At 32.1% G+C, this 23,293-nt stretch overlaps 2 protein-coding genes across 8 annotated transcripts; both read right to left on the reverse strand.

Annotated features, from left to right (window-relative positions):
• Positions 1-584: 584 nt before the first annotated feature.
• LOC141448874 (retinoblastoma-like protein 1) lies at positions 585-8,944 on the reverse strand. 6 transcript variants are annotated; one of them, XM_074117685.1, is made up of 7 exons: positions 7,341-8,944; positions 6,876-7,001; positions 6,691-6,782; positions 6,531-6,604; positions 6,243-6,416; positions 5,097-5,154; positions 585-4,629 (listed from the first exon to the last, which is right to left on the reverse strand). In XM_074117685.1, the coding sequence occupies exon 7, from the start codon at positions 4,535-4,537 to the stop codon at positions 2,729-2,731; it is 1,809 nt and encodes a 602-aa protein (XP_073973786.1). In that variant the 5' UTR covers positions 4,538-4,629; positions 5,097-5,154; positions 6,243-6,416; positions 6,531-6,604; positions 6,691-6,782; positions 6,876-7,001; positions 7,341-8,944; the 3' UTR covers positions 585-2,728. The 6 variants fall into 6 exon arrangements, with proteins under 6 accessions (XP_073973786.1, XP_073973784.1, XP_073973785.1 ...); XM_074117683.1 differs by lacking the exon at positions 5,097-5,154; XM_074117684.1 differs by lacking the exons at positions 5,097-5,154; positions 6,691-6,782.
• A 565-nt stretch (positions 8,945-9,509) lies between these two features.
• yps (Y-box binding protein ypsilon schachtel) lies at positions 9,510-23,270 on the reverse strand. 2 transcript variants are annotated; one of them, XM_074117689.1, is made up of 8 exons: positions 22,974-23,269; positions 22,652-22,715; positions 22,067-22,100; positions 19,469-19,691; positions 17,398-17,552; positions 16,101-16,310; positions 14,274-14,414; positions 9,510-13,290 (listed from the first exon to the last, which is right to left on the reverse strand). In XM_074117689.1, exons 1-8 carry the CDS (start codon positions 23,125-23,127, stop codon positions 13,240-13,242), a joined length of 1,032 nt encoding a protein of 343 aa, XP_073973790.1. In that variant the 5' UTR covers positions 23,128-23,269; the 3' UTR covers positions 9,510-13,239. The 2 variants fall into 2 exon arrangements, with proteins under 2 accessions (XP_073973790.1, XP_073973791.1); XM_074117690.1 differs by lacking the exon at positions 16,101-16,310 and having other exon boundaries at positions 22,974-23,270.
• Between the last annotated feature and the right edge of the window lie 23 nt (positions 23,271-23,293).

Here is a 23,293-nt window from a genome sequence, read left to right on the forward strand (position 1 = left end):
TTGAAACGTTTAGGGTAAAAACAAGATCAATTTCGGAACGTCTTCTTTCTTTCACAATTACCTTACAAAATTAAACGTTGCAAATCTTCTTTCCACTAGGAATGTTGTTCGTTTAAATTTGTATTATATTACCAATATAATACAGCTCCAGCGATTTTTAATTCTTCACTTAAGCCTATTTTCATTTATTTACAAAATTACCATTTTCCAAATATTATTCTGACTCAGGATTACTCCAAACTGTCTTTCCATTAATGCACACAAATTCAGACTTTACTTAATGGAATAAATGTGTATAGGTTTACTGACAGAATGAAATCCTAAATTAGTCAGAAAACAGTGGCCTTAACTAAGTGTAATATTTTGAAGTTTAATAATCTTTGCTATTTAAATGTACTGTTACTGATGTAAATTCAGAAATGAATAATAAGTATTACCTACGGGTTGAAAAGAATATTCAAGGTCGAGGAAGGTCCTTCCATTTAGATTTTACAACTGTTCCTGAATGTAGAGACAACCATTCTTTAAAAATAAATAAGTATAGACAAATGCAGTAAGGATTATAAATGAAAAAAAGATACATCTACTACAAACACATATAATGTAGAAAAATATTAGCAATTAAGAGGAGTTTAGATCAAAAGAAAACCTCTCTTTAAATAACTTAAAATTAAAAAAAAAAAAAAAAAATTAAATACTAAAACAAATAAATAAAACATTTATAATAATTATTTATAGAACTAATCAAAAAATTAAATACGATTAACTTAAGATTAAATATTAACTTCAGTATATTGCAAGGTTAGCAGTAAAACCTCTGAAATTTATTTATACCTTTGATTTTGTTTCATAACAGAAAATTAACTTACGATCGGCCGGTTTAAGTTCCTTGATATATCTTGGTATAAATATTCTACACTTGTACATATTCAACTATAATTTTCTTTTGGTACTTGTTTTTGTTATAATAATTATTACTAATATTAATGAATACTTACTAAATAATTAATTGGAAGCTCATGTTTCTAGATCTCTGTTAAAAGTAATGACATAAATAATTTCTTAGGGATAATTACGGAATGTACTAATATTTTAAATTCAATTTATTTTCTCTCGGTAGGTGATCAACTTATTAAATTTTATATCCTTTGTAAAAGGGAATTTAATGGTAGAAATCTTCAGTATTAAATAAATACTTCCAAATTGTAGTTGAAGAACTAAAATAAAAGAAGTAAAATAACCAGGTTTCATACCTACGATTTAGGTAATAAACTGGCTTGCAGGTATAATTTCTAAGATTTTCAATCATATTAAGGAATAGTTCTTGATGGGAGTATTTTCAAAAACACACTTGAAAATAAATAATTAAATCTTAATTGTAGAGAATTGAAATTAGAATTCGATTGACCATTATGGTGCAGCGAAGTAATAACATTTCTACTTGAAAACCTCACTTGCCAAAACAAGGCTGTTAATCAATCTTTAAGTTGCAATAGATTGTTTTAAACTTTAAATTAAATCGAAAATGCACTTTATTATATTCGAAATAAATCAAAGAAGAAACGAAGTTAAAATTCAATTGCCAAACAAAGTGGTGACTCTGGACTATGGGGAAATGAAAAGTGCGAAATCCAAATTCAATTTAGAATTATTTTTTGTTCCAAAAAGAGAAAATATCCACTCAGAAATTGGCCAGATTTCTGTTCTTCCTAACAAAAACCAGAAAATTCCAAATCAGTTACAATTAATTACGTAGCAAATAACAAAAGCACAAATTTTTTCTAATATTATAACATTATTTCATTAAACTAGCCGCATTTTATGTTTTATTTCAATTTTAAAAAGAAATTGGAGCAAGACACAAAAATATAAAATATACTAAGGCAAAATTATTTATACCATAAGAATAAAATTAAATAAATAATGAAAAGCTGTTATGAAATTAGTAATAAAAATAAAAACCAACCCTAATTAAAAAATAAAATAACCCTTATTTTCTTTTTTTTGTTTTTTAAATCTCATCATTCACACAAACTTTAAAATTAGAATCATAGAAATCAATCTGACATTAAATAAATTTTTCAATGAGTTACTATTAATAAAATGTTAGACGAAGAAACTTTCTTAACAGTATTAAAGAAATGGTCCTTAAAAATGTAACTCATTCTTATTTTCTAACGTGGTCAGGAAAGCATTTAACAAAATAAGTTTTTTTTATAAGTTATACTCATTAAATTTAGCATTGGTCCATGCTAAAAGAAAATGGCCAAAGTTTGTCTCGTAATTTAAATATGAATTCACAATATATAATTATCTACAATGAGTGCACTTTGGTCAGTGGTAAAGTGACCAAGCGATATACTAAATCCTGCATTTTTGTTTCATACAGCATTTCAACATCACAGATTTTTATTTTACTAAAAGTAACAAAAAAAAAAAAAAAAAAAAAAAAAATAGAGTAAAGAGATCGTATTTGTACATAGGGTCAAGAAATGTTTTTACATGAGTAGGTTCAGTTTACAGATTTGAAAATTCTAAGACGATTCTAATCCGTTTTTTCTGGGAGAGTAAACGATTTTGGTTTTAACAGAATAAACATTTCAGAGAGTTCTTTACACATTAGGGGGGAAAATGGGACGGTTATTAGTTTTCTTTATTTATCAGAGAAAAAAAATATACTCCTTTACTAACTTTAAACTTAATAATTAAAACTGTTCCAAGATTGCATTTAATTTTGATTGTTTACGGTCATTCTGTCAGCATAGAGATCCTTCATTTTGCGCGATACAACTACACTGGACGTTTCCGGTTTGTCATCATCGTTTAACAATTGTTTACTAATTCTAGCTAGCTCTTTGCTGCTGACCATTCTGTTGATATTTTGCAAATCTTTGGCCGGACTACGACTGAATATATAACTGTGCTGCATGGGACTGTTAGTAGGTGATTGTGAATTGTGATCCAAGGAACGTAACAAGATAGGTAATCCTGTACCAGATACTCGGCTAGTTATGTTACTTGAAGCGGTTTTACCAACAGGCAGTGGTGACAAAACTACTCGTTCATTTTCACCACCTCGAAACCTTTTTGCAAATGTTTGCACTTTTTTCACATAGACTTCGTTATAGAATTTAGCAATATCACCACGTATCTCACTCTCAGCTCTCACCAATTCTTTGAGATCGTCTGCATTTTTTAGGTCATCCAAACAACGATCCGGCGCTACTAGAACTTTCCTATAAACGCTGGATGCGGCCTGAGGTAAGTAACGATAACAACGCAGTATATCCACAAAAGATGGTTGCAGTCCGACTATTTTACAAACTACATATATTGCACACAACAACAATTGATCTAAATGTCTTTCAAACATCAAACCAACATGATTAATGATGGTTGTCTCAAAACAGGTCCAAATTAAATCCCAATAGGTAATTTTCAACCAATCGCACAAGTCTTTTAGCCTAACAGAAGCTAACTGATAGAATTTTCTGAAAAACAACGCCAATGATCCCGATCGACGTGGCTTTTTATTCTCTTTATGAACATCTGGACTGTCTGCGCTACTTTTCGTATCATTAGTTTGAATTTTGATCAGTTTCACTTCTCTATTTTCACCATTTTCGCTGGCAGCATTCAGCCTTGATAGAAGTATTTTTAATGGCGGCTCTCCAGAATCAGCAATCGTAAAACTTTCTATCTGTGAGTAACCTCTTTTTACACAAGGCGAGAGAAACTTATCTGCTAGAGGAGCCCCAGGTGAAGTTGGAACGCTGTCTTTATTAATGGAAGGTAGTTTACTTACTTTATTAGCGCGTGAAGCTTTCTGTCGATCCACTGAACCAGGATTAACGTCATCAAAGCTGGGTATGGGCAAACCTGATTCAATGACTGCTCTCCATAATGGACTGTCACATTTCCAGGCCATGCTTTCCAAGATGGATTCTTCTATGGTATTGAGATGTTTCACAATTTCCCTGGATAATAGATCACCTTTTCTAACTACAACTTCAATTATCCTATAGAAATAATACGGTGGTATGTCCAACACTTGAATAACTTTCGGAAACTTAAGCCGTTCATCTAGCGAAGAAAAGAAAACTATTTCCACGGCACAAGCGAACAATGATTTAATAAAAACATCTTGATTTAATAATATGTTTGAATCAAAGGCTGGCTTTTCAGTTTCTTCCGGTAGAATGCAGTCGATAAGTTTATAAAACATTTTTAATATCATATCACCAGTGGCTTCTAATGCTTGTTCACTAATTTCTTCATTTGTATTTGTTCTTAAAAAATCACGAATTTGGTTAGTTAATTCTAAAACTAATTTCTCTATTTTAGGCGGCGCTTTACATAATTTTATGATGCCGATAAAATATTCACTAGGAGCCGGCTCTTGGCTGTGCAACATTGAATGTAAAGTTGCAATGGTTTGCGCGCTGGTGTCAAGAAATGGCGGCGGCGGCGGCATGATATTGGCCGCGTTAGCTGTGGAATTGGTTTCCGCAGAAGGTGAAGCTGCACTTGTCGGCATTATTTCTTTCTTTTTTTTCTCCAGCGCAACTTCCTTCACAATGCTGGCGTCTTCGCGTAAGATTTTGCTCGCCGATCTCCTTTCTTATTTACCTAAGTCAAAGCAAAGTTCCGTTAATTCTTCTTGTACACATCCTTCTATATACCAACTACTTAAATAAAATTTTCAAATACTGAATATTATTATAAAATATTTATCATTATTGTCCATGGTTAAAAACACGTGGTCCATAGGCGGCCCAGAAAGTTCATGAAAGTTTAGTGGTTTATGCGACCAAATAACAGAAATCAAAAATATTCTTTTGTATCCTCAAGAATCATCAGCAAACATACAAAAAACAAATATTGTGCTTAAAACAAGGGGTGTGAACAGAAACAGAGAAAAATGTGTAATGGAATCACCATTCGGAGGAAAATTAAGTCAAAAATCAAAAGAAAATTGAGTCCCTGTTTGATGATGGGAAGATGAAGAAGGCCATTTTAAACTTTTTAGTATATCTCATGACTCAATATTTAAATGCTTTGAATATGCGCCTTCAATGTGAAAAGAATTACTTTACCTTTTGATAAAACTTTTTATTGCTCAGTCTTGTTCGATCTTTCGTTCGATTAATATGACTGAAAAAATATAAGTACTGATAAAAATTCAGACAACATATTAGAAAAAAGGATATTACAAGATCTAATATCCCATTAACTTTCTGCTAGTCTCTTTACTTTTACTTTGTGGTTACAAAAAATATTTGAAAATGTTTCCTAATTTATAAAACTACATTTTCTACATTAGTAATCAAAAACAGATATCAACCGTAATCTCTGTGAAGTTTGTGCCTCCGAGGTTGCCTGTTATGTCAGGGGTTCTACCGTCAATGTCTTGTAAGACTGGGAGACAAAAGTTCTTCCGATTGAGGTCTTGCAAATTTTGGTATAAAAAGAGTTTCCAGTGGAATATTCCTACGCAACTATTCTTAATCCGTTTCCGTAGTCCTACGAGAAAAGTCATAAAAGAGAGACTATAAAAGCCTTGATTAAAGCTATGTTGGCTCCCCTCAAGGAAATTACTTAGAGGATCATAAAGTTAACTTCTAAAAAGAAAAAAGAAAAGTTTTTTCACATATTATGGGTCAAGGGATTGCAAAGTAAACTGCTGTATTTTCATATATACAGTAGAGAATTGAAGGGAAGGGACAGCTAACGCCTACTGTACGATTAGGAAACGTTCTTTTAAAACCTGTCAAAACCAAATTATCATATTCTAAGCCAAGCCAGACACGGAGATTGCATTTGGAAGAATAACAGTGTATGAGATGCACATCTCAATTAGGATGGTAAGTCAAATACGCTCTCTTGGCAAGCAGAAAGAAATGGCTCAAAAGAACTGAAGCTGGCAGACATATCACTTCATAGAATTTAATATCACAACGCTTGGCGACATTATATTGTGTTGATTTGAGATAGATGATTATACATTTATTACCTTTAATTATTATGAATGACAAGGAATTGACAATTAAAGGTAATTACCGCTCTATAGATCCCTCATAAAAGCATTTCTCGAATAAATATTCAAAGGCTTAGAAGACCATTATATATATATAAATCAAATACTTTGCGAACGGAAGAAGAAACTGAACGTTGAAAACGATGAAGAAGACACATAAAAGGGAACGTTAACAATTTTCTAAAAATTGAAACTAAATACATACCTCTCCTTGGTAGAATCACTACCAACTACCACGCTTTTACGTCAGATGTTATATTTTTTCTTTAGATCTGTCCTTCGTAATGTCTAAATTTTTAGAAAGCTTGGGTCTTTCACGCCAGCAAACTGAATCAGTTTCTCCTGCCCAGGCAAAATCACCTTTTTTTATTTCTGCCACCTGAAAATGCAATTTTACACAATGATCAATCAATTGATAAATGACAATTTTATTATCTTTTATATTTTAGTTACTTAGGCTCAAATAATATAAGAAATTTTCTCCTTTATTTACCTTTTATTTTTTATAAATACTGCTGTTTCTGTATTTAGTATATTTCTGTATTTACTATATTGTCCAACTTCATGCTAAAGGGTAATTCCAAAAGCATTATGTAAATAAATAATAATAAATATGCTTTACTTTCATTTAGAAACATTAAAATAGGATTTACGTGTAATTTCACTTAAGTTATTAAACTGCTTTAAAATGGTCTTGTTCACAGAAAAAAATTAGCATTTACTTCTCATATTCGTCTTTAATTATCTATAAAAGATATAAATTATATCTTTCAACGTAACATTTAACGTTTTCATTAAATACAGTATGCTTTTAAGAACGTATGATAAAAGGACTTACTGAATACTCCTCTTTAAAGACTTCTTTAATTAGCAAATAGTACCCGAAATAATGCACTATTTAATCGATTTTTAGAAATATTGCTAAATGGATAATCAGAAAATTCAATCCTGAGCGATTTATTATCTAAAAAAAAAAAATCAGTATTATCATTTCAAATGAGATCGCGACGACATATAAAAAGTAATATTAGCGTTTGAAGAGTAAACTAATAAAATGTCCCTACAGTTAATGATTAATTTACATCCAAAAAAGTCATATTCAAGAATTATACACTGATTGCAACCTACGTGAGTCGAAGTGACAAAATAGATGAGGATAAAATACAAATTATGGCTCATAATTTTCTTAAATAATAAGTAATATCACATTCCTAGTTATAAAATCAATTGCAATACTATAGGGTGAATCTTCAAATATTAATTAATTTACATGTTGAAACTGCCTTAAAATAAATCTACTTACCACAATATTAATTAAGCATTAACGCATAATTCAACTACGAAGTTACTTGCACCAACCACTAACTATAATAATGCTAGAGGTTATAAACAGCTGACACAAGCGATCTTCGTGCAGTAATACCAACTGAATTTCTTAATTAAGAAATACTTTTTGTTTAACGCACGTCTCCTCAGCAAGCCCTCCTTTAGCAATGCGAAATATTGACGTGGGGGTAAATAATCACGCTAATAACTGTGTCTTTCGAGATCTTCGCTAAATTCTGACTGATTGAAACTCTTACTGTGTGGACATTCATAGCGCTCATTTCAAATCACTTTCAGTTAGAGATTTTAATTCGGATATAGATTTCTCCTTAATCTAGACTTACATTTTCTGTAAACGAAACACTGAACAAGTAAGAGACTGTAACTAATGTGTGAGTTTTGGCAGAAGAGGCTGCTCTCCTTTAACCCAAATGATTCCTTTCATTAACTTGAGATTTGAAACAGATTTAGCAAGAACTAATTTTAAGTTTAATCGAGTACGATGACTATCCCAGGAGATAACGCTGCTGAAATTCCTAAGCCATAGGAATTTCAGAGCTAGAAAGGCATTTCACTGAGCCTAAAGGAAACGATTGGTTTGAGAGCTCTGAACTTTAAAAAAAAAGTTAGTCCTATTAGATGGATAATTGACCGTCAGTACAAGCTTATGCCGTCAGTGTCTGGTGTACCAAACCCCATGTAAGCTAATCTAATTTAATGCATCTTGGGGTTATAACTTTTTTGCACTACTTTTAATGTACCACTCATTTCTAAATTTTGCCAAAACATCTGATTGCATCCTGAAGTCACAAATATGTACAAGATAGATAAAATTTTGCTACACCTACTATCCCCTCTTTATTATCCATATCCAATCCGGCCAATACTTGGGAAGAGTGGTGATAGTAATTGCCAAATTTGGTATTTAACGCAGATGGAACGGAGCCGCCGATGCCCCTCATTCAATAAATCTCACTCACAGCACAAATTCAGTGCTAAGAACTAAACATTGCTGCGAAATTCACGGAATCATTTAACACTACAAATGCTTCACTTGGAATAAATTTACTATAGTGCCTACCTTTTACACCTTTGATCACCCGATCGTATAATGTCATACTGGTACAGTATATAATACCAAATATATGACCGCTTAGAAACCTTTATTAGAATTACCATTGGCAATGAATGGAAATGAAGAATTTATTGTTTTTTGATTGGAAATATCCCTCTAGTTGAATCTCAAACCAATATTCCTTTTACAGGAAAACAAAAGGTCGCAAGTCCATTTCAGTTAGCGAACATTTGAATCATTAGGCATCTTCCTCACCCAGCTTCCTTCACGTACCTGCATTCTATGATTACCACCTCTTCCGCTCCTTCACACATTTTCACAAGCCAACTTGTAAAAATCTCATTTCCCCGTCAAGTACAACCGAATAAAACTGAAAATCGAAAATTTACATGACCACTATCGAATTTGATAGTGATATGTTTGTAATTATGTACGTAATAATACAGTCTGAAAAATTTGTTAGTGAGTCTAATAAAAAGGAAAGTGAAAATAAACAACACTTGTATTCTTTTTTTTTGGTTTGTTTATTCAAAATGCAAATGTTACGTGAAAAATTAATTTTTGGTATTTTTGTACATTTCGTTCTTTTCATACACTTTGTTTCTTTTTCTTCTTTTTTTTATTAATAAAAAAAAACACTTGTTTCTTTATGGCAGGAAGTTTAATTGCTCTTTAGTTGTGTTATTTATCACCTGCCTGAAACTAAATTTCTTCTTTTTTTCCTTTTCCTTTATAAAGTAAAATAAATAATTTACCTTTATTTAAATGAATAAAAGAGAAACAGCGCACAGCCGGAAGCTGGACGTTAATCTTTTATCTTTGTTGTTTAAAAGATTTTTCTTTTGGGTATTGTGATTTTTTTTAAAAAAATTCGCGTATTAAAAAAATTTCAAGTTGCAAAACTGACGCGGTTATTTCGGTGGGTGCGAATTTTTTTTTTATATGTATTTTGTTTTTAAAAAAAGACCGCATCAGAATTTTGTTGTTAAAAATTCTCTTAAAAGATGTTTTCGTTTGTCTTCAACGGACACCAGGGGCGCGCTAAATTCTTTAGATGGGCTAATCTTCGACTTTTTTTTTTTTAAAGTGTGTTAACCATTTAATTTTTTTTTAAATTAAAGTGGACCATGCCAATATTGATATTTTTTTATTCACGGAAGGCAGCAGAGCAGCGTTTATTAATGACTTATTTGGGGGGAGGGGTTAATTAAGGATGTTTTAAATTTTCTTTACTTTTTTTTTAATTATTCACGAAAATATTTTTTAACGTACACCTGCATTAAGATGGCAACAAAACCGTTTCGACAAATAAAATGAGAAAAAACAAGTATACTACTTTTTATATTCTTTCTTTCAAAAAAGGTTAAGTTAAAAAACCCTTGCTCACACTTGAATTTCATTCATACTTATTTCTTTTAAATTACGTGAAGACAATTTTTTTTTTTTTTATATAATTATTCTTTCTCCCGAGGTCGAGCTTTTTCAAGTTTTGTTACTTTTTTTTTTCTTTCTTAGTGAATATTACTTAAAACAGAAGAGATAAAATAACCTTTTCAATTAAAAAAAAAGTAAACAAAATTTAAAAGGTTACTTTACACAAAAGCACGTATTTTTTCATTATATCATATTAAATCAAGATTGATTTGGTCCGTGCTTTCTTTTTTTTTAATTTCATTATTTAACCAATCAATCGCGGCGCGCAATCGACCTAGGAAGAATTTTAAAAAGAAATTCATGCACTTTTATTACTTTATTTTTTTAAAATATTAAATGTTATTCTAAAAAGAAATAAGGGAACTAAATTAGAAAAAAAAGAGTTACACAAATGAAAAAATAACTTGGCTTCAACTCTTTCTTCAAATACGAGGTTACTTGTATGTCCAATTCAATTTTACTCTTTCTGGATTACGTTGTTTTTGTTTTAAATTAATTAAAAAACAAAACTTATTTGTATTACTCTTTTTTTTTTCTTTTGTTTTTTAAAGTAAAACTTTCTTGAGACAAAAATAATTGGTAGAAAAAGTAAAATTACTTTCTATTATTACATTACATAGAAATCGCAGGACTTATCAAAATTTTGTTAAATTCAAAAGAAACACCCGCCCGATTCTTTTTTGATGTCTGAAACATTACAACAAAACTAAAATTTAATATTATAAAATACGAATTGTGAGGCAATTTTTACCATAATCCAAACAAGAATGTTTTTTCCATTTAACTAAGTTTTGTATTAAACACACGCGATTTACTCTGCCTTAATGTAGTTATAACTCTTTCCTAAGGAAAACAAAAGCACACAGAATATAAACTTAAAAAAAGAAAAAAAAAATCCCTTACAACAGTGAGGGTAAATGAAAAATTGCAACTAAAGAATAACTTTAGTTTTTTTTTTCTCTCGTATTTTTTTTGTTTTAATTATCAAGTGATGTGATTTCATTTTGATTAAAGAACAATAAGAAGAAATGAAAACAAAACCCTCCTCCGGAAAATATTAAATAATTAAAAATAACCACAACTCTGACTTTTGAGATCGAAAAGTTCAAACAAATAAAATAAATAGAAAATAAAATGCGAAGTTACGAAATGATACGATATCTCACTGGGTGGGTGGATCTACACAAAACATCTGCCACTACTAACTTGTAAATTAATTTAAAAAATCTTATTAAAAAAACATTTCACGAGCTACAAACTAAGTTTAGTTTTTTTGTTTTAGCTTTTTTTAAGTTTTTTTTTTTTTTAATAAATTATATTAATAAAATTGCTAATTAATTTTAAAAGAAAAATAAACTTTTGTACTCATTAAAGCCCTTATTATGCGACTACAAGTAAATTAGCGTCATCTAAAAATTCTCTAAGCATCTACAATTTTTTTTTTATATTTTTTTTCTTCTTTTTTTTGTAAATACAGAAGACGACACTAATTATTAAAAAAGAACAACATGCGATAATAGTTTATTTAAAGCCACGAAAAATTCCACGAATTCAGCGGAAAAACACTCGATTTTCCCGGAGGTGTTTCCTCAGCGGTAAACGCTGTACAACAAAAATTTGTATCTTATTAAGGCAAGCACTTAAATAATTATACGAGGTTTAATAATTAAAAAGGAAAAATAGGAAAAAACACTTTTCCACATTCTTTTATCATAAGAAGAAAATCTTGAGTTTTTATTTTTATGTGCAATGAAAATTTGATGTGAGACATCGTGAGTGCTTGTAAAAAAAAAGTGTTTCATTTTTCGTAACTGATGATTAACAACAGCTACTGAAATCAGCCGCTTTTATGAAAGCTATTTACTTATACGGAAGTTGGTTAGGATCCAAATCGGATTTACTGTTTATCCTTCCTGTCAATGAAGTTACGAAATAAAGAAATGGGTTATTTTCAGGTTACTTGTCTTCGATCGTTCAAGGCCAACATATTAAATATACATAAGTAATACTCTAAAGAAAAGAGACTGCTGACCAAGACGAATTATATTGATTTAGCCCGCGTAGAAACAGTGGAATCTCACAGGACGGGAAACGTGTGCGTTCTCTTACTCTTATGTGCAGATCAATCAACATAAAATCATTCATAACACACACACACACACACACACACACAAACTACACTTAAGACAGAACACCTGCTGGATGACGGGGCCGGGATTCTCTCCCAAGGCCAAGTAGTGTATCAAATTCCTCCTTTTGTCAAATAAAATAAATAATTCACTAACAAATAGTAGGAAGTGTCCCTGAAGAAGTCAACCATTTTCAAGCAGCGGTTGGTTTTCGTCACTTCATATTTCCGAACAAAAACCGATAGATAGGAACAGAAAGCTGTTCCATTTATGAGTATAAATTTATATCTTTAGAAACTCGGAAGTTTGTCGGCAATGCCGAATAAACTTTTAATTTAAGGCAGAAGTGCGTTTTAACTGACTTTTATTTATTTATTTTGTTAATTTCAAGTTTAATAACAAATGAAGTTTTTTGCGTCTAGAACCTTACAGGGACAGTGTAGTATTATTAAAGAAAACAATCTCCACCAATGGACACTGCGCACTAGGTAGAGAAAATCTTAAGAGCAGTTATAAGCTATGTACGGAGCTTCAAGAGTGATAAAGTCGGTTGCTGAAACCAAAAGAAAAGCAAGAGATTGGAATATTGCGTACTTCCGAATTGTTGTTCCACTTATAAATGAGCTTTTCGCTTTATGATGCAAAACCTATCACATAAAAAGCACACCTTATATATTATTTTCTACAACCATTCATTACAAAATATATATATATCTAATTAAATTAATTCAGGATTGTGATAAACGGATCATTTCGAAACTATTTAACAATCAATCAAATCCAACTCATCATTTTACAATTTACAAAAAAACTGGAGGAGGTTTTTGCCATTTCAGCGATTTTGTTTTATATAATTTTTTTTTCTTAAATTATGAAATCTCTTGTACGAATTATATTTCCGCTACTTATATCCGCCTTCTAAAACACTTTCTCATTTTTTAGAAACAGTAAAAACAACAAGAAGCTTTTGAAAAAACACGATTGTTTTTATTTTCCATTTTTTAAATGTTTTGCTCGAGTGCATAAGAAACATGACCGTAACAATTCTAAAATTGCAACTGTGAAAATGGCGCAATGAAGAAGTACCAAAATGAAAAAAATAAAGAGAACATATAAATAAAATAGGCTAGAAATTAAGAATTAAGATTTTTTCTTAGTCGCTTGCTGTGGTTGTTGTTTGCTGTTATTAAAAATTAAATGTAATTAAAAAAAAAGAAAAACCAAGATAGAAATAATTTCTAAGCTGTACTCTCATCTGTAGTATTTACCACTGCCTGCTGAGGTGCTTCCTGAAAAAAATGAAATAATTTATTAGCACCACTTACAAAAGCCTATGGTTATCAAGGTAGGAGGAAAAAAGAAAAGACTGAACACCACTAAATTTCAGAATGGAGATACCGCATTTACTTTCCCGCCACTGAAAGGGATTCTATGGAAAAAGAGTTCAGCAGGGAATCTTTCTTAGCCTTCTCACAAACCCTTTTGGCATTCAACCAATGACTGCAGGCAGAATCAGGACTTATCTAAAGAATAGACGACTTTCCTTAGATGCTCCGACCAAAAAAGCACAATATAAATTTAAGATAGCAAAGCGTCCCTCTAACTAAGCGAATTTCAAATTGAGATATGAGAAAATATTTATAATGAGCCATTCAAACTAATTTCAAATTTCAAAACTTATTAATAACTTTGTAACCTAACATACATCATATAGGATTGACAACTTAGAGGGAGGATTATCACCACAAAAACTCCTCTACAATGCATATCCCCAAAGTGTAAATACCTATGTTTAAAGTAAATATGTAGTTTGAAAAAATATAATCTAATTAGGAACCATCATGAAGGACATTAAAAAAATGCATTCAGTTAAGTGGTATTTCGGCTGAAAAGTTTCCTTTTTGCCTCTAAATTTAAGGAACTAAAGACTTTAGTTTTCTTCTATGGAGTCAGGAAATCTCAAATCTCGTTATTTCCGCTTAAAACTCAATAAATTTGACACAACTACTTCTTTAAGTATAAGAGAAAGTAAATATGGCTCGTTACACCCTGTACCCCCTATGCGTACATGGAGAATATTGAGACACTACTCCTGACTTAGAAATCCTCTTCCCACTTCAACATATTGTACATCAATGGGTAAGCTTTTATTATAAGTGCTATTGTGATCATTTTAATATAATGGAGAATAAATTTTTATGGATTTATTAAACAGATCCAAGGTTTTTTGTTTAGTTTTTTGCCAATGAATAAATTATGTAAAAGAGAGTACCTTGCTATACTGAGGTCTCCTATATCTGGGTCTAATTCTGCCTCCACGGCCGCCCCTGGGGCCACGACCTCCGCCTCTTTGTTCACCGCCACCTTCTCCACCTACTTCTCCATCCTTTATTCCACCTTGTTCTCCTCCTGACTAGAATCAAAATAGAAGAAATCAGGATCACTTCTAATAAATTTTAAATGTTTTTTTTTTTTTCACAATAAGTGGATAAAGAGTGTAGAAACTTATGTGAGCAAAGATATGTATCGCTTTTAGTGCGAGCGGTTAGGGTTTAATTCCTGTCGGAGCTGAGAAGATTTAAGTCAAATTAAAAAGCCAAAGTAAGCCGGTATTATTTTTTTTTGTATTCTCTTAATCTAGCCCTTGAATATCCAATGTTTGCTGTACGAACAGAAAACCTAATGGGATGATACATAAAAGATTAGCAAAGTAAATCTGATTTGTGCAGATGAGGTACTAATAACATAGCGACGTTTCAGTGCCGTGCTGACAAGGGTAAAATTAGATATGCAAATAAATTATGAAAAGATAGTGTACATAAATGGAGATGTTAAAGAGGATCCAGCGGAAGGATTAGGGAAATGGGAAATTTTGATATTTTTCCTGCAAGTTTACTGTATTCAAGTTAAATATTTGAGCATATTTGTTTCCAAAATGAATGAAATGCGGGAAAAAAAAAGCAAAAGTGGGCAGACTTAAAATTCCTTCTTCAAAATTGTTGATAAAGCCTCCTAAAAAAGCAAAAGAATTGACTATTTGGAAAGAAAAGTCCTTAGAAGTACATTCGGACTTTTCTGATTTAATGGACAAAAGAAAATAGCAAAATTGCATCATTGATTGGATCAGAGAGCTTTAACAATAAAGGACCAGCAGAAGTGAATAAAGACAAGTTAACCGGAGGTTGTTGATCGACTGAAGGTATTTAGAAAACAACTTCCCTGAGGAAAGGCACGAGGTTCGTCTATACTTAAGATTTCTTTATAATTTAGAAATAATAGAGAGGAGAAATTGGAGAGATCATTTCCAACATAAAGGAAAGCTCATATACCGTACTTTGTGGAGTACCAGGACCAAGGAATGAAGTGTCGTCAAGGGTTAGGATGCTGGAAGGTTAGAGAAAGGTCTGGATGTAAAAGCCAGAGATGAGAGCAAGGCTTGTTTCACTGAATGCCCAACACAATCGTGATCTATACAAACAGGAAGATTTAGATTCTGAACCGATTTCTTTATTGTAATAATTTAACCTAAAACTATTAAATTGTCAGAAAGATTTACAACTTTTTGAATTAAAAAAGAATAGAGAAACCGAAAAGAAAATGGAATCCTCTATTTGGAGATTTGGTCCAAATTTAAAATTTTTTAAAAACAAATTTAGTCTTGTATAAACAAATTAATGTACAAAATATCTTTTTAATTCTTAAATAACGCAATCTGTCATCGGAGGCCCCCTGTTCACCGCCATCTTCTACACTTTGGAAGTTGGAGTTTCATTTAAAACCAATATGTCTCTAAGCATTGCAAACAGGCAAAATTCGAGAACTGATGGCATGGCGTTAACTAAACAGTCAACTGATTATCATAACCGCTGTTTATTGAAGCAGCCGATTATTTCAGGCGAGCTTTACCTCCACCTAATTTCAGGTGACGTGAACAGAACACATACTTCAATGAACTCTTTTAATGTACCATTAAATAAAATCTAAGGCAAAGTCCGGGACTCGTACCCAGTACCACAATACATCTTAGCTTTGCGGCCAGCAACTCTAGCCGCTCGGCTATTTCACTGTAGTATATTGTTAACAAGATCAAGTTACGTACCCGTCCCTGATGGTTGCCTCCTCGAAGTCTAGGCTGTTTATTGGAGAAAACATGGCTCCTGTTGCCTTGATAGTTAAGATAACGTCGATTACCTCCGTCACCTCGGGATCTACTCTCCGGCCCTACACTACCTTCATTTCCCTCATCCCCACCGCCGCCTTCTCCACCATCTGATTGCTTTCCTCCAGCCTTGTCTCCATTCTTGGCAGCCTAATAGGGGGAGGCAAGTGTCGGTATATAGGTATGTCTTATATTACAAAGATGAAAAATACAAGTTTAAAATAATAAGGAGTTATTATATTCAAAGAATTATATCGATAAATTATTAATAAGTTTAAAATTCTCTTAAATCAAACTATTTCAAAATAATACTTAGCACCATAAATAACTAACTTAATAGAGGTATCCCGCTTATTAACAATATGTTTTGCACGTTGCGGTTGGTGTACTTTCCAAAACTTTTTCGGGTGGGGACCACTGTTGTTTACTTAAACTTTGTTGCGATTATATTTTTTCATTGCGAAATGTAAAGAAGCAATTCCGGACGATTTTCTTTGTAGAAGTTCAAAATGGGACCAAGCGTTGCTGAGACACTTCAAAAAATTAATCAAGCATCAATAGTATGCTTCCAGAAATGAACATTCCGTTTCGAAGAGGAGAGATTAACTTTGAAAGTGACCTATGTATCGGGTGACCGAAGACGATGATGCTTTTAGATCAACGTGGAAGCTGAACCAACTGAGAAGAAACTATCAAAGTAGAGGAGGTATCGTTAAGAATCGACTAAATGTACCGGAAATTGCGCCAACAACAGCCGGCGTAAGTAAATAACGGATTTTTCTCTTTTTTCCTGTAGCATATACCGGCTCACCACCAATTTCAAAAATCACCATCAAAAAATTGAACGAATTGGAGATGAAAGTTCACCCTTTCATTATACTCCCAGATCTATCACTATCAGATTTTTCCAGCTTCTGAAAAACTACCTGGTAGAAGAACCTTCACCACTAAGGGCTATGAATTCCAGTGCATTTTCACAGGGATTCTATTTCGGAGATGGCATTATTTCATGAACAGGAATATATTTCTTTTTAAATGTGGTCAGACAAAATACCAACTTGAAATATTCTATTTTAAAATTTAAAAAACTATTTCTTATTTTTCGAAGCAATTTCGTATAATTTATAAAGTAATTTAAGTATCGATAACTAATATTTAGGTGGATTAAATCTCTACGATAACCTAAAATTTCGTAATAATAATAAAAGTAAGATATAAGGAGAATAGCTCAACTAACCTGGTTGTTTCTTCTTTGGAAGTACCCCCCGCCACCGCCACGACTGACGAATCGCCGGTTTCTATAACGTCTCGGTTTGTTCTCTGCACCTCCAGCACCTCCTTCATTTCCTTCCGCTCCATCAGCATTCGCATGTGCTGAACCAGACTGGCCTCCTGTATATTTTTTTTATTTTTTATTTTTAAAGAGGACAGCTACAAAATCTTATTTACGGTTATGTTCAAGATTCCGTCATAAATTTAGGAAATATACTTTCTTATTAACAAAAATCTCAAAACATGTAGTACATTGTTCTTGTTGAACTCGACTGAAAAATGAAGAAGCTCAAAAAGACTATGAAAAATTTAAATGCAATAATCTAATCATTACTTCACTATAACTTAATGCATTCTCATATCCACGCTTCCAGCTTCTTAGAATTAAAAAAAAAAAAACTCTGAAAACTAGTCTTTGCTATTCCATCGTGACACTCGGAAATTAACAGAAACTTGGGAACTTGAGTATCCACTTCCGACCTAGATTTATACTTAGTAGCAAAATTATTCCTGCAAACTTGTCAAAATCTATATTGAACCAATTAATCAATATTGAGCCATCCATACTTAATCAAATTAAAGCGGGGCTAGTGCTGCATTAATATATCACGGTTCAAATTAATTACTTCTTTCATTTTATAAGTTCAACAATTTATGATTTTTAATTATTTTTTCCCTATTGTGCCAATCCCTGATTGAAATTTCAAATAATCCTACTCCAGTTTCTTCAGAATTCCTCCCAAACCAACTATTTCTGAAAAAAAATATTTTTTTTGTCAGGTAATCGCTGACCATTTTAGTATACAAACTTTGAAAGCTTGATTCTTAACACGTTGTCCTTTTAATACCTATTTTCTAAAAATATGGAATTCTAGTCTTGCTTTTTACGTCCCTTTAATTATATTGGCGGTAGATCTGTACATTTGTATGGACAACCCTTTTTTGGGGAAATATTAATGGTTGAAACGTCTACTAACATGAAAAATAACATTTTTACATATATACTTCTTACATTATAGAAAATCGTTAGAGCAATTTTTCATTAAATATATTGAGGTAAAAACCAACTGCCTCCAACTCAATAAAGAATATCCGATTTCCTGATTTCGGATCTACTAGAGGCCCCTTAACAAATTATCAGCTTTCAATTCAACGAAGAGATGTTTTTTTGAATGGAAGAACTCACTGATTAAATAAGGGAAGGGATTAGCTCGGTGCTAACGTTTCCCTTCCGGATTCCCACGCAGAGATTCCGGGTTCTAACTAACTGCACTTCCGATGAGTTTCTTATATCTGTAACAAGGGAAAACTGCCCAGAGTCCAGCAGTGAACTGAAAAAGGTTCCGACGCCAATGACTTCAAAATTGACGTTGACGCGTTTTAAATTAATTATAATAAATCTGTCTTAGAAGAAACGCTTTTTTTTTAGTGTCTTTTTATTCGCATCGGCTTTGATGGTCATTTGCGCCTGTGAAAAATATTACTATTAAATTTGGCCGAAAAAAATACTCTAAACGATTTTAATAGATTATTGATTGGTATTACACTATTCAAAACGTTCAAAAAAGAAAGTAAAATCACAACTAAAGAGACATTTTAAAAAGGAATAAATAATTATTGTTGACGTATTTGCTATCTTCTAAAAAAAATCACAGAAAAATCAGGATATCCAGATTTAGCATAATAACAATAATTTCCGCTCTCCAAAAAGAATATAATCACAGTAATCGACGCGGAGAGAAAACTTAAGAATATACTGTGGTACTGCAAATTACTCTGCTCTATTCTAAAATAAACTGATTTAATAAATGAATCTGGTACCCATTTAGCTGACGCATTGTTGACTATATCACTCTAAAAAGTTATAAATACAACAAAAAAGTAATTTATCGATTGTAAAAATTATGATTTTTTTTTGTTTGGGACCCAAACAACAATTCTTGTTTCAGCTCTTTTTCACACGCTTATTGACTATAACTCTCCCATTTGACATTTTATATTTTCTTTAAATTGTTAAAAAAAAAAAGGAAGTTTACCTCTGTTGCCGCCTTGTCTAGGTGGACCAGATCTCAAATACCACTGTCTGAAACCACGCCTTTTGTCAGCGGCGTAAGGACTACCTTTTACTGCAGCTCCGTTTTCACCTGTAACGTTTGCAGCCTCGTTGCCTTTTTCGCCGGCGACTACGTCAAATTCAACAGTTTCTCCATCCCCAACTGATCTGACCGCTTTTTTTGGGTTGTTTTTTATTATTGCCGACTGAAATTTTATAATTATTATAATAAACAAGGAATATATGAAGAGAAAAATGATCAATATAAAGTACAAGATAAATTTTACTACAAATAAAAGCTCATTACCAATTTTGAAATTAAATTATAATTATTCACATTAAGGAATTAACTTTCCTTATTCATTAAAAATAAAACTTAAAACTCCCGAAGGTTCACTTAGTTCTATCAAACAACAGCTGTCTCGCCTACGATTACGAGTAGTAAATTGGAACAGTGTTACCAACTTTCAGACTAGCTTGCTAAAATCAATATTACCTTCGTAGTCCTTGAGCACATTACCTCATCCCCGAAGAGATTAACCTCTGGGCCTTTTAAAATACATTAAATATTTCTTAGTACATTTTTGCGTGAACCAAAATCCAAACTACTTAGCGAAATGCGTCATAAAGTTTTATGCTTAATAAATTCTAATACATTTAAAATCTCAAAACTTGAAAAATAGTTCTAAGGTACTCATCTTTACCTGCCACTTCAGGTTTGAATAAAAATTAGGATTTAGTATTTAGAACTGTAATACCAAATAATAAATATGGCTACCATCCAGTTTTCCTTGGCAAAGAATAGCTATTGACTATGTCTAATAGATGTATGTATATTTACCAGAAAGTTAAACGACCTCAAGGTCGACGCGCAAGAGTACCCATATCACGTGGTGATGCAGTACAACTAATATTTTAGTTTATAGTAAACAAGATTTTACAAGATATATAAAAAACACATTTTTTTTTTTGCACTCTTACAACTGATTTATTGAAGTTTAAAAATATTATACTCGAAAATAGTTATTTCTTGGAATGGAAATATTTGAAAAGCGTAGTGTAAAAACCTTATTCCAAAGTTCCAAACAAACCAGCACGAGACTAATTCAAGGTTCTTTCTTACTTACACAAAATACATCAATTTGTACTGCATCTTTACGAATCACATCAATTTTGCAAATTTAATAATATTTACTCCGTTTTTTTTTTTGCGCTGATTTTATCTATCGTAGCGCGCTATGTTTTTTATATTCCTGACCGACTTCGGACGTTCCTTAATTAACCTTTGAAATGGATAGAAACCCGAAAGCGGTCATGCGTGCTACGGCCGGTAAAATCAGCGATATTATCCAACACTGCGGACCTAACCACATATTAAGTTATTCTTTTTCTTTTTTTGCTTTATAGTTATTTTAATTTCTCAGGTTGCTAAGAGGTCATTTATTGAATAAGGAACAGTTTATTATAATTGTCCGAGCAATTTCGTTGCATTAATTATTATAACTATATATTCTGCAGAAAGAACATAAAACAATCCTAAGAATTTTGTTTTTGTATTTTTCAGTGGTTTTCTCCTCTCTGGACAATGTTATTAACTGTAGAAGGGCAGCAGCGGGACCAGATAATTTATAGTTAATGTAACTGTTTCCAATTTTAACTACTGCAAAAAATAGTGCAGGAAATCTGCTGGGGGATACTTGGGCTAGGGAACATACATGTAGATAAGGAAATAAATACTGACTATGAAACTAAGGAAAGGCATCATCACGAGTTTCACTCGTCCATGAGTACATTTGTAACATACAGTTGATACTTGAATTATGGATACAAACCAAATGAAAAACATTGCAGAAATGTAGGAGGATTCAGCTAAATATTTAAAGAAAAGTTTTTTTTTTTTTTCCTTCAACCAAAGTTTATTTAAAATTAATATCAGAGATGTAAACAAATATTTTTGAACCGCGTTGTTTTGAAAAATAGTACTGCAATTAGATATATTTGCGATCAATAAAGCCTTTATGAGACTTAAGCTGCTAAGCAATACATAAACAACAAGCTAACTGTACACTTACCTAATATTTTTGAAACAAGCACTGGAATTGATTAATTTCATTTGGTGCGAAAAATTAGTTTTCTAAATCTTACATGTTTAAAATATATGGGCAATTTTTGTATCCAGAATTAAAACTGTTAGTTTCAAAAACGACATTTACACATAATTACACTTGAAATACCTATACTAAGAAATATTTCTATTTTTAAAAAGGTAAGTTTTAAATTAATTAGCACGAATTCCGAGTCAATTTTGAATAAGCTTGAAATTATCATAGAATATGATTAAAAAGAGTTTATAAAGCTAACATTTCAGGGTTAATGAGGGCAATATAGTCCCCACGGCTTGCACTACAGTGACCCCAAATAATTTATTTTTAGACCAACAAGCGTGTGTGAACACATACTGCAAACCGCAAATTTATTAATAACCAAATCTAACACAGATTCCGATACCCACTTTCGTCCAATTTTAATTTAAACAACAAAATTTTATAATTTAAAAAGAAAAAAAAATAAAATAAAATACCTGGTGGACGAAAACATCTTCTCCGGTGTCCTTCCTAAATTAAAAAAACAAAATAAAAAAGGGGAAAAACTTAAATTTCATTTTTCATGTTATTCGTTAATAAGGCCAATTATCAGGATAGCAAATGAAAAGGTTTTTGCGTTTTAGCTAAAAAAATAAAAAATAAATAAACATGACTCTTAGCCAATAGGTTGAAACAACGCAATGATGAAATGTGTGCAGCTGCCCACAAAGAGGGGATCAGATCTCTTTCTGAACTGTTAACTTTATTTGATAAAACAGAATTGACTACAGATTCTTTCAATTTCTAATAAATAATAAAAATTTTATTCGTTCTAATAATTTTTTTAAAGCTAACTTGAAAGTATCGAGAGTCGGGTACTATTATTGATTACGATACACGCCATTATTTTATTGCGTCTCTACTACCATACCGCCAAATCTAATCCCAATACTTTGTGGAATCCACTTACTTTATAACATCCTTTACGAAATTATTAGTTTTCTTAACTTAATTTTTATTAACAAAAAGATCCGATAAACGACCTTATTATACTTCCTTATAATTAATAATTAATTGTTTACCTGTTAATAAATCCATATCCACTCTTCACATTGAACCACTTGACTGTTCCGGTTACTTTTAAAGCTGTAAAAAAAAAAAGCTGAAATGAAAATAAAAGCAGCAAAGGAGGAGGGGTGGTTATAAAATGCGTTGCGGGACTTGCCTAATCATTAAGAAGAAGTGGGAGGGGATATATGTAACTTTTCGTGTGCAGTGATTGCGTCTTTTATTTTATTTATATACTACCGGTATTTTGAATAAATTGGAAACTAAAAATGCGGAAAGCGAGTATTTTTGCATTTTCTATTTTGTATTAACAATAAAATAAAATGGCCGACGCACCTAAATAGGGCTTGGTGGTCTGGCCCTTGTTGCCGCCTCCTCCGCTTCCTTGGGTTGTTTCCTTCTCCTGGCCGTTGTTGTTGACCGCGGGGGTAGCAGTACCACCCCCCGTCCCGCTGTTGGGCGTATCGTCAGCGATGCTCACCACCACCATGATGGTACCGCGATGTCAATAAAGGAGATGATGGTCTTGTGGTCGGGTGGTCTCCGCTGAACTGCCTCGCGCCTCGCTCCCCACCTTATAGTTGGTTCTTCTCTCGCCTGGGTCTCACACTGATCTGAGACCTCTAGTTGGGGGAACGAACAACCGGGACGCCTGC

Source organism: Rhodnius prolixus, unplaced genomic scaffold (genome assembly GCF_049639745.1).
Source record: "Rhodnius prolixus isolate KJV_2025 unplaced genomic scaffold, Rpr scaffold_2, whole genome shotgun sequence".
Lineage (NCBI taxonomy): Eukaryota > Metazoa > Arthropoda > Insecta > Hemiptera > Reduviidae > Rhodnius > Rhodnius prolixus.

What these genes read in the sequence shown, in the direction of transcription:
- LOC141448874 (XM_074117688.1), bottom strand. Translation starts at nt 4,537, where the DNA reads ATGCCGACAAGTGCAGCTTCACCTTCTGCGGAAACCAATTCCACAGCT.
- yps (XM_074117689.1), bottom strand. Translation starts at nt 23,127, where the DNA reads ATGGTGGTGGTGAGCATCGCTGACGATACGCCCAACAGCGGGACGGGG. An exon ending in TAGACAAGGCGGCAACAGAG is followed by an intron (nt 17,553 to 19,468) that starts GTAAACTTCCTT and finishes AAAAATATACAG; the next exon opens with GAGGCCAGTCTGGTTCAGCA. An exon ending in GGAGACCTCAGTATAGCAAG is followed by an intron (nt 13,291 to 14,273) that starts GTACTCTCTTTT and finishes CATTTTTTTCAG; the next exon opens with GAAGCACCTCAGCAGGCAGT.